Source organism: Diplotaxodon limnothrissa, linkage group LG14, assembly GCF_057381915.1.
Source record: "Diplotaxodon limnothrissa isolate DT_005_m linkage group LG14, D_limnothrissa_male_GT1.1, whole genome shotgun sequence".
NCBI lineage: Eukaryota > Metazoa > Chordata > Actinopteri > Cichliformes > Cichlidae > Diplotaxodon > Diplotaxodon limnothrissa.
The window spans coordinates 9,819,958-9,832,187 of record NC_140609.1 but is presented as its reverse complement, the minus strand read 5'-3'; the positions used below and the strand labels follow the sequence as shown (position 1 = coordinate 9,832,187).

The following is a 12,230-nucleotide window of genomic DNA, read 5'->3' as shown; positions in this document are numbered from 1 at the left end:
GTCAGTACGGAACGTGACGTCATGTGGTTGGTTGATGATAATAGACTTATATTAGCTTATGTTAGCTAGCTCAGTGTTTCCCAACCACTGTGCGCATAGGAGTGCCGTGAGAAATGATCAGGTGTCCCTTGGAAGAATATATGGTTTCACCTGATTGGTACGCTAAGCGACCAGCGTAACGGGCAAAACAATTACTACATTCTCTTCCACTAGAGGGCAGTACAACTTCTTGCTCCAATTAAACGGGTTGCCAACTGCCAATTAAACAGAAGAAGATGAAGAAGAAATTACATTGTCATGCGACAATGCAGGGTGTAACAGCAATAGATAAATATTTGAAAAGCAAAAGTAGTCAATCTGACCTGGGTCCTGGAGAAAAGTCCAACCCAGAGGAAGGTCCTAGCATGAGTAGTAGTCAGAAGAAAGCAAAAATGGTATATTGGGAACAAACTATAGCCGCTATAGCTGGTGCATGTTTTTTGTCAACATGTTTTTTGTGAAATTTTTTGTTTGGTGGTGTGCTGTATGCTATGTGCCATGGCTCCAAAAGGTTGGGAAACACTGCTTTAATGTAAGGCTATTAACCACAACCAACCAACCACATGATGTCAGAAGATGGTGCTAAACATTTTTTTAAAACCTTAAGCACTTGTTTTTTTAAATCCAGCTTCACGGAGTTATATCTACAGTATATCAGTTTTGAGGAGGGCTCAGTGGTGTAAATTAGCCTTTATATGTTTAGTGTTTCATGTTGTCTTTAACTACTTGAACTACCACTAAACTACAAAAATGTAGCTTATTTAACTGTCATTCACCACTCTACAGCCCTGATGCCAGCTAATGTGGCCACAAATGTTGGTATGGGTATGTGACACTACAGGAAAAATCATATTGTGTCCTCTGTGCACCATTGGATGCTATAATAGTAGTTATTGGATCTCAGTGTGACGAAACCACTCCAAAGAAAAGTGTGATGGTGCTGTGTTGGGTTAATGTGCGTGTGTAAAATATCCAATGAACAATGAAGTTTTGTTTGGTGGTTTTAGAAAATGTGGCAATTTTGTTCAAAGTTATTTGGCCGGTAACAAAAAGTAGTGAAATTAAACAAAGAAAAACAACTTTAAATCTACAAACACGAAATAAAAATTAAAAATTATTTTAAAAATTCAATAAGTGAGTTCAATTCTAATTTGGGTTACACTGAAAATAAAGTTTTATCTGAAAGTGACTCACACAGAAAGCAAAAAATAAATAAATAAATTGTACAAACCAAAATGGTTAATGCATCAGGCATTACACAAAACTACACGCACATAAGTGTGTTGTCTCTGGAATAGCTGGTGCCAGCGGCGTAACATCGCCTACAGGGCTGTCTGATTCAGTGCCAAAATACACTGATGTTACAGAGAAGGAAAAAGCAATGAGGAAACACCCTTTGGGGGAAAAAAGTTGAGGTGTGAGAGGTAGGAGGCATGAAAAGGAAAGACAGAAACAAGCAGAGCAGAGGATGGAAGGAAGGAAGAAGCGTGATGAGCGACTGGAGAGAACAGTTCGTGTAGCACAACAGCTGGCATACACACACACCAACATAGGAGAAGAAGAGGAAGAACACTCTGATGGGTAAAAACACTAAAAAACACACACACATACACAAACCTGGTCCACGGTGGTTCTTCTCCATCCAGATGTAGCAGTTGCTCTGGGCCACCCCGGTCTGGGAGTCCAGGAAAGGGAGCCGCATGGAGCGCTCTGCACACAGACGGGCATTGTAGCTGCGACAGTGTTCGATGGCCTCCTTATAAAACTCCTCTCCAAGACTGAGTCAGAGCAAAGGGGAAGAACAAGGATGGAGGTTATAGGGAGGGGTTAAAGGTGAAGGACAAGAGGAGGTCCAGTGTGGCGTGTGAGTCAAAAGAGGAAGGCTTTAAGTAGAACAAGGAGCAACGTGAAGCTTGCACACACCCAAACCATCAAAAGGGGCAGTGGGTGAACAGTCATGGACAGCTACAGTCTTTGTGTGTGTGTGTGTGTGTGTGTGTGTGTGTGTGTGTGTGTGTGTGTGTGTGTGTGTGTGTGTGTGTGTGTAGGTAGGAGTGGAGATGCACAGTCCTAATAACCTGGGTCACAGCAGACAAGCTGGCGACCACTCACTGTTAACACCACACACCCATACACACAGACACACACATCCTGTACAGTAAGAGAGTATATAACACTTTATTCTCACTGCAAGAACAATGTATGCACAGTATTTTCCCACCTGTACAAGTGTGAGTTTGATTAACATGCAGTGGGATATTCTTCCCTTTGTCCCTCCCTCCACTCAACCTCACCACCCCACCCCTCTCCCACACCCCTTCGTACCTGTTCTTGATGACTGCACCTCCAGATTGCCTGCAGGGAGAAGAAGAAGAAGAAGAAGAAGAAAAAAGTGAGTAGATGTGCGGTGAGTCATTCCTCCACCCCACCCTAATTTGCCCCCCCCCCGTTCATTTGGCTTCTCATTCTTTCACAACTCGTTTCCCTCGCTCTGTCTCTCTCGCTCTCTCACTTGTTTCCAAGACTGTTTTTCTTTCCTATCTTTTTTTACTTGCGTGTTTAACTTTCCCACTCCCCCTGTTCTCCTGCTGTTCTTTTTTTTCTCCTCCCTTTGTGTTTTACGTTTTCATCTTTCTTTGCACTTCTCTCTCTCCTCTTTTTGTCTCTCTCTTGTTAATCACTCCTCTCTAGCGTCTTCCTGCTGAGCACAGACATCAAGGTCACTCTACTATACAGACGATAGATACACGACACACAAAACTGCGCGAGCGCGCGCACACGCATGCACTCATCGAGGGCCAACAGCGAGCTCACAAAGACAGTGCAGGGTAGTGGCTGGTAGCGATTTCTTGACTTTTTTTTTTCTTGTTTCTGTCCAACCACTGAAGGGGCGTGGCCTATTAACTGAACGATTAGATGTAGATTTGTGTGTTATTCGGTTGTATCTCCACAATGCAGTTTTCCTCCACTGATTTAGCGTTGCCTTCTTTTACCACTGCCAGACTCATAAAGGCTTTTTAAAAAGAAAAATCATCAGAATTCATGGAGCAGAGCCAGAAATACTCTTTTTTTTAATTCCACATGTAATTCTGTCTTGTCACAACCTGGCACCCACATTTTCCACAATGCAATTTGACCTTCGGCAGCTCACTTCAGACATTGTTATGCTAGTAATGGCTAATGCAGCCTTGAGGGTCTAGCCTGAAGTGGAGAGGAGGACCAGACCACAAGGAATAGTAAGTTCATTTCAACACCCACAACGGTTTTTTTTTTATCACTTTCAGGTTTCTTTTAGTCTGCAGCCCCACCTGATGCTGACTCAAAGGAGTTGAGGGACTTGAGTCCCTTTGGAGATGCATAAGACTTTAAACGCCACACACACACATATTCCGCAAACACCTGTCAACAGACTTTGGTGTGTAAAGCTGATGAAGCTTCACTTTAAACAGGCAACACGCACCTTTCAACAATTCACTAAATTAAACAATGTCCTTCAGAAGAACTCACACAAACGTTTATGGAAATTTTGCAGCGTGGCATAAAAGGTCCACTTTTATCCTCTTTTTTTCCCCTTACTTTTAAGAGGTTGAAGAACCCCTCTCATCACTGGTTATAACAGTAAACACAAGGTGAAGCTCAGGGAACAATGATGGCCATGAAAAATATTATGTCGACTATGTTTTAGATGTGGAAAAATTGTGTTAAAGTTTGATATTTTGATAATCATCCATCCGGCTCAGCCTGCTCCATATTTGGACTTTGTTTGACATTTATCACAGCAGCCACATTATTTGAGGCTGGGACCTAAATAGAGCAGAAGCATTAGCTAATGGCATTAGCATCACCTATATTTACCTCCTGTTTATGTCAAAATCAATGCTTTAATAAAGGAGTATGTCTCATTACTTCCCCCTCTCATCCCACAGAAAATACTGTGGTCACTAGGGTGTGTCTGATAGCCCTGCGTTGGTGTTGTTCCTGGATCATCATAATTGATCTTGGTCCAGGGTCACGTAGGCATACCACAACTTTAACTGCATGGAAGGTTGTGGCATGGATAGACGTGTAGATAAAAGAGTTTCCGGTTAAAAATCTAAATCATTATATACCAGGTAGTCCAACTTCAGTGACCCTGCAAACGCCACTGCTGTTTAGTTTTCTGTCTTCATTTATGTTGGAAGTGGTAGCAGAGCTGTACGTTTTAATTAGTTTCAAAAATCTCTCAGTCAGAACATGGTATGAAATGTTTAGGTGTAAACTAGCGAGCTAACTTCCTGTTAACTTCTAACTCTGTTAAATTTAATAAATCCTGTTTTCATGGATGTAAAACTTAATTGTTACACCCGATAAAGCAGCAACGCTGATGACTTAATTAAAGATGAAAGAATTTAGACCGTTTTTAACTCTTAGTGTTGTTTGACTTTGGGACCTGACGCCGACGGAGTTTTGGACTCAGATTACTCTGCGAAGCCCCTCAGCCGTAATGCTCTGACAATCCATCAAGCAGTGCAGCTTACCAAAGTTGTACTAAAACCTTTTTTAACAGATTTCTGCATGCCAAAATCGGTTCAAGGTCAGTAAGCACAACCAGAATTCATACATAAGGCACACTCTCGATTTTTGAGAAAATTAAAGGATTTTAAGTGCGCCTTATAGTGTGGAAAATGCGTTATACAGAAGAAAAGAATATATCGTGATATATATCATTACCGCACATGCTTCAAATTATATCGCGATATAAATTTTAGGCCATATCACCCAGCCCTACTGTTAAATCATTTTAACAAACCTACTAACTGGCAGACAAAAAGTAAACCAGCTCACGGGAATAAAAAACTCACCAGCCTGGCTCATTAATAAAAAGCTGGATTAACGTCACACTACGCTACAGCTCAATATGGACGCACAAACAGAGCATATTACCCCAATCAACACAGAATGAAAGCAGAATTAGGTCTGAAAGACGAGGGAAAACCCTCTTGTGACAATGTCAAGTAGAATCAGCTGTCCTGTTTGGAAATAAGAACAAACTCAGCACTGCCATCGGACCCAGCAGATGCTTGTGATGACTGACAGCTTGTGTACTGAATCTTCAAAACCTCCTAAACCAGCTCTGCAACCATTCGGGCCAACGTATGACATTTAAAGGATGCGACTGGGGCATCAATGCTGCGCTCATGTCTGTTTGCATGTCTTTGGAAAGGAGCTGCTGCTCCTCTTCTGCTGAGGAGAATACGCTCCTTTCAGCTCTGTCCCTTCAGGCGGCCATGCATATCTGACCATCAAAGTATTTCACGGCCGTGTAAAAGGTGCGTCAGCAGAACTTTTCCTCACCTTATTTCACTTTTTTTCTTTTAGAGCTGTGCCCATGCTCCTCCCTGCAGTTTACAATAAACAACTGGAAAAGAAAAAAACGAATTGCACTAGAGGCCTGTCCAGAAAATAACAGGTTAGATCCACAGAGCCACTCAGACACCACTCACTCATTAGGAGGTGCTACGGATAAAAGCAATACCTAAATGCCTGAATTTTAAATGGGCCGGGAGAAGCTTGGCCAAAATAGAGAAATCCATTCCCTCAGAGACAAATATCCAGTACCTGCTGTTTGTATAAATAGTCATGAGGACGGAGAATAAACACTCACACTTGATGAGAGGCGCTCAAACGGGCGCATACGTTCACAGGCCTAGAAAGCCTTACACGGTGCTGTTTAAAATATTAACAAGAACATGGTGAATAAAAGACCCGGACTTCAAGGCTGTGCTAGTGACCAAACTGAAATACCAGAGAGACTGGGAGAGAGCGGAAAAAGAAAAATGTTAAATGTAAAACAGCTCCCCACATTCCTCCCCCTCCATTTTTCAAAACCTGCTCCCTTCGATCTCTCCATCACCTCCATCCCTCTCTCTCCTCTGCTGCCTTTAGAGGCGCCAGAATAAGTCGGTCCCTCCTCGATAATAAGTTGACAGCTGTAGAAAATGGCTTCTTTCAATTTGGGCGCTTGCAATCTCATTATATTGTGATAGGAGAGCCGCATGACTGTTTGCCAGTTTGAAGGCTCGTACAGCAGTAGAGCTGTACGAGGAGGAAGATACCCGCAGAGAAAGCTGGGAGACGCCACTTGAAGAAAGAGAGGACGCAGGGTGAGATGGGCTGAGGAGAGAGCAAGAGGCAGAAGAAAGTGACATCCGGGAAGAGATGGGGAATGAAAGTTTGGGAGAAAAAGAGCAGATCCCCACAGTAGCAGAGCGGGGGCAGGGGATGTGTGGAAAGCTTATTTCGGACACTTTTTTTTTTTAATTTTTGAGCTCTCACAAACATTTCTCTGGAGAGTAAAACCCCCAATTCAGCTGCAAATAGCAACGAGCGTTGGTCCGACATTCAACATCGATTTGAAAAGTAATAATCGCTGGTTCTTAGATTTGATTCAGAAATCACATTGAGTGGGTGGCAACAGCAGGAAAAAGTGTGATCACCAAATATTGCCTTAAATTCTGTCTGCCTTTGTGCTGGCCAGCTTGCTAAAAAGAATATTAAATCTGAATAGCAGTGAAATTGAAAAAGAAAAAAAGAGAAGCTGTTCTCAATTCACCAGAGGACACCCTGTGCTCCCTTGTGGATCTGCAGGTGCGACACAGTCGCCGCTTTAAAAGCCGCTCATGACAGACGCAACTGTTTGTTGTATTAAGTTGTAGCCAGGTGATTGTCAGCTTATCTTAGACTGAAAACAAGTAGCATGGCTCCATTGTAAAGGTATCAAGAGGGAAGGAGACATTTCCCAAAATGCTGAACTAGTTTTTTTAAAACGTCAATAAGGAAGAAAGCAGACCAGGGTGTCGCCTTTTAGTTTGTGGCCATATATTCTGGACAAACCACATTTAAATGGGCCATAGCTAAAAATTGTGAAACCATTACCCCTCTTTAGTGTCATCTGTCCACCGCCTTGTCCCTGACCACCTCCTCCAGCTCTACTCAGCCGAGACACATAGCCCAAGCCTCTGTCCCTGCTGGACATGCCAGAAACACCTCAAATAGGAGCTGTCCAGGAGGCATGCAAGTCAAATACCACAAGTGGCTCTTTTCGATGCGGAGGCACGGCAGTTCAATTCTGAGCCACTCAGCACTGAAATCAGAGATAGGATCATTGCTGAGGGAAACAGAGAGCCCCAAAACCTCTCGGAGGAAGCTCATTTCCTCTGCTCGGATCTGCGATCTCGTCCCAGAGTAATGTATTATTTGTTCTTAAATTATTTTATCATTTCATGATTTAACTGAACAAAAACAGACCATAAACGTTCCAAGATATCTTAAATAAAAATTAAGTGCAATTTCAACTCTGCGTCTATAGTATTCCACATTCCTTGTGTTTGCTGTCACTACATGTCTTCATATGTAGAATTCCTGTAACTGAACAACAATATTATTTTTATGTTTTTATCATTCAAGCAACTTCTAGAAATACTTTTAACATTGTCCTTTGAATTTTTGCTCCTGTGCAGTAAGGCTGGCCCCACCACACCAGACAAGTGGCAGGTATGACTTGGCTGCACATTTCACACTTTGCAAAGCCATGCAGTGGGACAAATGTGACCCTTTGGCAGGCCAGATCTGGGCCCCTCTCCCTATGTTTGACACCCCTACTCCACACAGATGTTTAGCACAGACAGGGAAACATCTGCACCTCTCTGGCTTGTGGCCACTGTGGTCCTATACCAGCCAAGCAGTTGGTGAAAACACAGACCACAGGGGAACACACAGAGAAACCAAACTGCCTATCATCAAACCACACAGCCGATTAAGAAAAGCCGAAACCTGATTCCACATCAGTGAACGCACACACACACACACAGACACATGAAGACAGGGGTTATGTGCCTCAATCAGCATGAAAACTAATTTTACAATTCCAATCGTTTTCATCTGTGATATTTTTCAACATGTATTTCTATTTCAGGTTTATTTCAGCTATATTTTACACTAATGGATGCAAACAGACTCGCAAGAGCAGGGAGAAATAGTAGCCGCTTTAGTAATGAACTGGCATGGAGCCAGCTCTCCAACAAACTGGAGCTGACTACCAAAAATGTCCATGCAGACATGACAGAAATGACAATCAAGCAGATCCGCACTATGCAAGGGCACAAAAACTGGAAAGGACACCTGTGCAAGGGTGCCTGCACACAGAAATACTTAAAGTAACACCACCAATGGCGCTATATGCATTTGTATGGGTAATATTTAGCCACAAAAACAAAGAGGAGGCATGCAGACGGAGGAGATGCTTGCATGCACAGGCAGTAATAATATGAACCTTTAGCCACACATACAAACACAGGCTCGAGATTAGATAAGAAAAGAGAATGAGAGTGCCTGGAGCATGCAGACTGTGTGTTTGTGAATGTGTGTGTGTATATGTGTGTATGAATCCTAAGCCCACACTGAGCTGTCTGCCTCAGCCTGCACTAAGCAAACAGCAGGGAGGGAGAGGCCTCCATGAAAACACTGAAGTAACTGGTATCACTGGGAGCACGCACACAAATAAACAGACTGGTGCAGCTGACAGGCAGTAGATACAGAAGCATCCTTAAAAAAAGCACAGCCACCCCACCAGGACCACCCTGGGTAAGCCATTGTCTGACTCTCTCCGTGATCCCTCAAGTCCCATCCAGCAGAAGTCCACTTCAGCGCACACTGAGCCTCGGCCCAGGGTTGCACTGGCGCTTAAACGCACGTAGACTGCCGCCAGCATTTTTCTATTATGGTGCAATTAACCACACCAATTAGCTGGTTCCCCAACCGATAGGGAAACAGAGGGCTCCCCCTAGAGGTGAAGTCATATTATTGGGTGGGGAAAATATGAGGGAATCAGAAATTACAAGAAACGTCCATTCCAACAAAGGATTTCATTTCAGTGGTGGTTTCCAACTGGGTGGAATTAGGTAATTAAACTGTAAGGAAATGAAGTAGTTCACTTGTAAATGGCTTTTTGAGGACTGAGGGCAGATTGTGTTCTGCACTTAAGATTTGTTAGCAAATGCTGCCGACAGCGTGGCTGGTAGCTGTGTGCACGTCTCGGTTGAGTTTGGAGCCTGTAGAAACACTTGTGCCTACATACTCAAGCCTGTACACCTGTCCACACACCTGTCCTATCCACCATTGTCCATCTGTACCCACACACACACACACACAAATGCCAGCCCACAGTGTGTGTGTGTGTGTGTGTGTGTGTGTGTGTGTGTGTGTGTGTGTGTGTGTGTGTGCTCGCAGAGGAGAACTAATATCAGGCGGCCTACCACTGTTCCGTGCCTCCCCTTCCCCCACCCCAGCCCCTCCATGGCTGAACTCAACAGATTAAACTATGCAATATCACCCTTACCAATTCACCCCTCCTCCTCCTCCTCATGCCCCTCCACCCTCACCATCCCCAATTCAATTTCTTTTCCACTCTCCTCCTCTCTCTCTCTCTCTCTCTCTCTCAGTCGAATGATTTGTCTTTTTCTCTCTCTCTCTCTCTCTCTTCTTTCTGTGTGTGCATGTGCACTTGTTCACAGCAACACATTTTTCTGTTCTTCTGAAGACTGCAAGGCTGCAGTAGTAGGAATATATAGATATTTGTATGTGTATATAGTATATCTAGGCTGGGCTACTGAAATATGTGTGGATGGCTGCCCGTGAACACACACTAGCAGATATTGCATGCATATTGATGAAGTATTGTAGAGAGATGTGATCAAGAGTAAAAAAAAATTGGGTTGAAGAGTGAGACACATACATTTGGAGTGCATGCACTAATGCAGTCCTACTCCTGTATGCAGGTTAATGAAAACGTGTGTGTGTGTGTGTGTGTGTGTGTGTGTGTGTGTGTGTGTGTGTGTGTGTGTGTGTGTGACTGAGAGCGTGCACGCCAGTCAGAAAAAGACAAAGAGGCCGCACATTCAGTTTGACAGTGACAGACAGACAGATGGACAGACAGGAGTGTGGCTGTGTCTGTGCAGGAGCGGACGTCTGCCACGCTACCAGCTGGAAAGCGTCAGTTTCCTCGAATGGCTGTCACAGCACTGGGTATGGCCATGTGTGTATGTGCACGAGTGTTTGTGTGTGTGTCTGCAACTGACTGTTTGCATATTTGAACATGACGAGAGATCTGACGGAGGGAGGCAGAAACAGGCAGGGCCGTGCAACAGATCGTGTCGTTTCTGTCAGCGCTTTGTGTTACCTGCTGCATGCGATTTTAATGAAGAGTTGTGCGTCTGCCTGCTTGTCCGCTGGGTGTGGTTCTCCGAGAAACCCTCTAAATCTGTGAATCACAGGCCCACCATGTCCATGTGTCTGTTCACGATTGCCGCTTGCGTTTGTTTGTCTCTACATATGCGTGCGGCTATCGCTCGTGCGTGCCTGTTTATGCGCGCTGATTGTTTGTGTTTGCGTGCGCATACATCCCCGCGCGTGGGTGGGTGTATATAGCCTATAACTGGCTGCAGTGTGCATTGAGGGCAGTACATCAGGGTAAGGCAATCTGCCTGTGAACAGCTCCTTCAGGTGAGATTTATCACCACTGCACTTGGCCTCTTATTAAGGCGATGGATTCCCTACCTCTGTATCTGGGTGCGCACGTGTGTCTGCATGTGTGGCTACGTGTGTGTGTTTATTAGTGGCCCCCAGCCCACCCCACCAAACCTACAGACCCCCACTTCCCCACACCACTGTGCATCCTTATTAAAGTGCTGCAGAGGAAAGCAGGCACTGGGGTTTTTTGTTGACTCCTCCCTCAACAACTCCTGATAGGGAACCAGTGGACGCGCACAGACACTGGGAATAATATAAATGGGGACTGACAAGAGAGAAGAAATAATGTTGAGGAGACTAGAGGCTTAATATATTCTGTTCCTTTCCTACCACGCCTTTAGTTTGGACTTCAAGTTCCAACCAAACAGAACTACAAATTCCAAATTTCCTAGCTGGAAATCACGCAAAGTCCCAAAGCAGTGCAGCTGACTGACAGTCAGTTAGGTAGCACTGGAGAAATAGGTCATAGAGCTAAAAATACTTATCTATGTCTCTCTCTTTCTCGCTCTCTCTCTCACACACTCTGTGTGTGTGTTTCTCTCTCTCCTGTCTTCATAAAAAAAGTAAAACAGATAGAAAGTCTAAATAAGGGGATGATGAAAGGAATAAGTCGGAAAAAGAAATACCCTTAAAAACATCAGACCTCAGGCTTACTCCCATACGGGTGAAGAAAAAAACTGAGAGTAAGAGAGGAAATGAGAGAGTGCAACAGTGTGTGCGTGTTTGTGTGCCTTCCTGTCTACCTCCGTACACACGTGCAATGCCACACAAATGAGCGAGTGAGGGAATGAAAGGGAGAGATTGAAAGGAGAGGGAAAGATCTAGAAATGGATGCTCAGGCTGTGGCTTCAGCCATCACGCGGGGCTGTTTGCACACAGAGCCGGTTATTACACGGAACTCATTTAGCTCAGTCAGGCAGGGCAGAAATAATATCATATAGGGCCCTGCCACCACGACTGCTGCCAGTGCCACAGCGCGCAACTATCTACATCTCCCTCTCTAACCAGCACGGGGAAGTAATATCGTGGAAATGCACACGCCATCCACTGTCATTTTGATCAGTTCTGCCACCTGTGCCTTTAAGTGATTGCTGCAAAGTCTGAAATTTCATTTAATTGCGCTCTCCTCCCGAAAGACTTTCATCTGCAGAGGATTTTAAAGATGACTTATAAGCAGACATCCAGAAGCCCAAATATTCAGGGTGTCTTTTGTAAACACCATAACTCTTATGAAACATTATATAATGTGGTGACAGTATACTAAAAGCCCTTTCTTGGCAGTGGATGGCCCAAATATACAGTAGATACATCTTAAGGAACTCTTAGCTGTAAGCTATATAACGGAGTTTCGAGGGATCTGAGAGAATGCGTAGGAATTTCTCATCGATGTAGTTTATTAAAAGAGTGGCCATGCCTTGATTCACAATGTAAAGAAGAGTGGTGGGAGGGGAGAGGGCTCAGATGGTTTGAGGCCAAAAAGAAGGAAAATGGACAACAAAAAGAGAGAGAGGGAGAGAGAGAAAGGAGATGGCTGAATAAAAACGAGAGATGGCAAAACTAGTGATGGATGGGGAAAGCGGCGAAGAAGGAGGGAGGCATATAGTGGAAGAGAGGGCAGCAGGGTG

The 12,230-nt window shown here is 44.2% G+C and overlaps 1 protein-coding gene across 1 annotated transcript in view; it reads right to left on the bottom strand.

The window, feature by feature from the left end:
- The window catches only part of dpf1 (double PHD fingers 1), a 51,263-nt gene that overhangs the window by 36,367 nt on the left and 2,666 nt on the right, over nucleotides 1–12,230 (bottom strand). Inside the window, exons 2-3 of the mRNA XM_085370259.1 lie at nucleotides 2,365–2,394; nucleotides 1,657–1,817 (exon numbers count right to left, since the gene is read on the bottom strand). Of these exons, the coding sequence (XP_085226385.1) occupies nucleotides 1,657–1,817; nucleotides 2,365–2,394 (191 nt within the window). The remainder of the gene's footprint in view (nucleotides 1–1,656; nucleotides 1,818–2,364; nucleotides 2,395–12,230) is intronic.